Here is a 2,461-nt window from a genome sequence, read left to right on the forward strand (position 1 = left end):
TGTTCCAAAACTTTCAGGGGGAGGCTTGTTGTAGCAGACCCTGTTTTTGATTATTTATAACAATCTTGTACCTGCAGAAAGCGTGGAGTAAATTATTTAAATATCAGATATTTTAACGTACTGAAAATACGAAACAAGTATGCATTGCAAGTGAAATATTAAACCCATCGGGCTCTACCACAGGGAGTAATAGGTCAAGGGCGAGCTGGGACTCTAATCTGGTGAAACGCACTGAAATTTGTTTAAACAGTGGTTAACAATAGGGTGAGATCCTCAAACTGACATGTTCAAACCTCTTTTATACGTTATCCATGTGATTCAACTGAATATCGGACTATCAGTCAATGCTGTTAGTAATAATATGCATGTTAACATCTCGTATTTAACAAGAAAGTTACAGTTCTTAGTACACACGCCAAACTGAAGTGTCGTGACAACATCAAATCAACTTGGCGTTTTAATCTCAGGCACTGCAAACTGTTTTTTTTTTTTTTTTTTTTTTTTCCCGGTACCATTTTTACATATACAAGCAGCATCTTATTCATAACTCTTAATCCAGCGTTAGCTGTCTTACGAGTATCTACAGCGTATGTATTGACTGAAAAGTTTATTTCTGTAAAAACATATAAAGTACATACTGTACATACATACATATATATATATATATATATATATATATATATATATATATATATATATATATATATATATATATATAAACAAGTGTTAATATATAAATGACTGGAAATTGTCTAGTTTTGTTATGACGGACATCATCATGACAACGGCGACTCCCACGAGAGTCTGCCTAAAGTGTTTCTGACACGCCAGCTGTTCATCAAGCAGGTAGAAAAGGTCTTGAAGAGCTACCAATCGCTCCCATTACCCCTGATGGTCTCTTACCATACTTAGGATTAAAAAAAAAGAAAAAGAAAATGAGAGCTTGTTTGTGCTTTCCTTAGTACGTAAAGTAGGGCCAGTGTAGGGACTGTTTAAGCATAGGACCCTCATTGCTTTATACACTTCGGTATTTATCATCTGACAATTTTTTGTTTATTCATCCAGCGAAATAACTCGTATGTTCATTCTTTCGTGCGTCAGTTTATTCATCGTAAAACATGCATTCATCCATCCATCCATCCATCCATCCATCCATCCATCCATCCACCCATCCATCCATCCGCCATTCATCCATCCGCCATTCATCCGTCCACCCATCCGTCCACCCATCCAGCCTACCTCATAGGAGCTCATGTCGGTGAATATATTGGTGGTGTGGAAGGTGACCAAACACTGACTGACCTCTCTCACCCTCTCACTTTCTTACTCTCTCCTCACGCCTGCGCTGTATCAATTATCTCTCACTTTCTCATTCGCCACGTGTCCTCTTTTTTTCCGCCCCCCTTCTCTCTCTCTCTCTCTCTCACATCCACATTACTTTCCCACATGTACCTTTTTTCCACCCCTCCTTCCTTCCCTTCAAGTTTACCCTGTTCAGCTCTTCCTCTCTTTCCCCCCTCTCCAGTCATCCTCCTCCTTTCACCCCCACCCACCTCCTCCCTGATCGCATTCCTCTCCCAATTCATCCTCCTGCCTTCCACCCCCCCACCCACCACCTCCCTGATCGCATTCCAGTTTCTCATTACCGTCCCCCACATACCAGTGTCAATCCAGCCACAGTTTCATTGTTTCTTGGAGCCGCTTCTTGGAGTTCCCGACCAGCACGGCACCAGAAAATTAATACCCGGAAGCCGTACACTTTCTCAGACATCCACACGCCTTCAGATTTATTTAGGGGGGGAAGACCGAGGATGAGGTGGAGGGATGGAGTGGAGAGGTATATGAGGGAGGGGGGAGTGAGTTGGGGGGAGGGTAGTCAAATGATGGGTGACAGAGCGACTTGGAGGCGTTTTGTCTGCGGCCAGCCTTTGCGGGATTAGGGCGTCGGGCTATAGATAGATAGATAATTTTATTGGGGAAGGGGCATAAACTGGCTTTTTTCCCCAGATACTGCGATTTATTTTTTTTCGTTTTTCAGTAGTAAGATGGTATTAAGTTACAAACCCCCTGTCAATTAGGGTGTTAGACTATAATCTAATCCCTCCATTTCGAAGAGTCTCTGAATATATTCGTCTGCAGATAGCAATGGAAAAAATATATATCGTCTGCAGATAGCAATGGAAAAAATATATATCGTCTGCAGATAGCAATGGAAAAAATATATATCTTGTACGTTATCGTATTGAAGGGGTTAGTATTTTCTCTTCCTCGGCTCGTCCTTGAGGTATTCTGTAATGCAAACACCAGATTATTTTTAACATTAGTGAAGTGTGGGCATTGATAATCGACATGTGCCTTACTATACTCGCTTCACTTTCGTCTGGCATAGATTTTCAACTTACAGCATATTTCACGTAGCTCAGTGGCAGGAAAAGACAATGCTACGGCTCAGCATCCTTTT

The 2,461-nt window shown here is 41.4% G+C and overlaps 1 protein-coding gene across 1 annotated transcript in view; it reads right to left on the bottom strand.

Moving 5' to 3' along the window:
• The window catches only part of LOC145397613 (annexin-B12-like), a 16,866-nt gene extending 15,095 nt beyond the window's left edge, over positions 1–1,771 (bottom strand). Inside the window, exon 1 of the mRNA XM_080270654.1 lies at positions 1,661–1,771. Coding sequence (XP_080126780.1) covers positions 1,661–1,771 — 111 coding nt within the window. The remainder of the gene's footprint in view (positions 1–1,660) is intronic.
• Between the last annotated feature and the right edge of the window lie 690 nt (positions 1,772–2,461).

This window comes from Coenobita brevimanus, chromosome 42 (genome assembly GCF_032717465.1).
Source record: "Coenobita brevimanus isolate Jiangsu-jjx chromosome 42, ASM3271746v2, whole genome shotgun sequence".
Classification (NCBI taxonomy): Eukaryota; Metazoa; Arthropoda; class Malacostraca; order Decapoda; family Coenobitidae; genus Coenobita; species Coenobita brevimanus.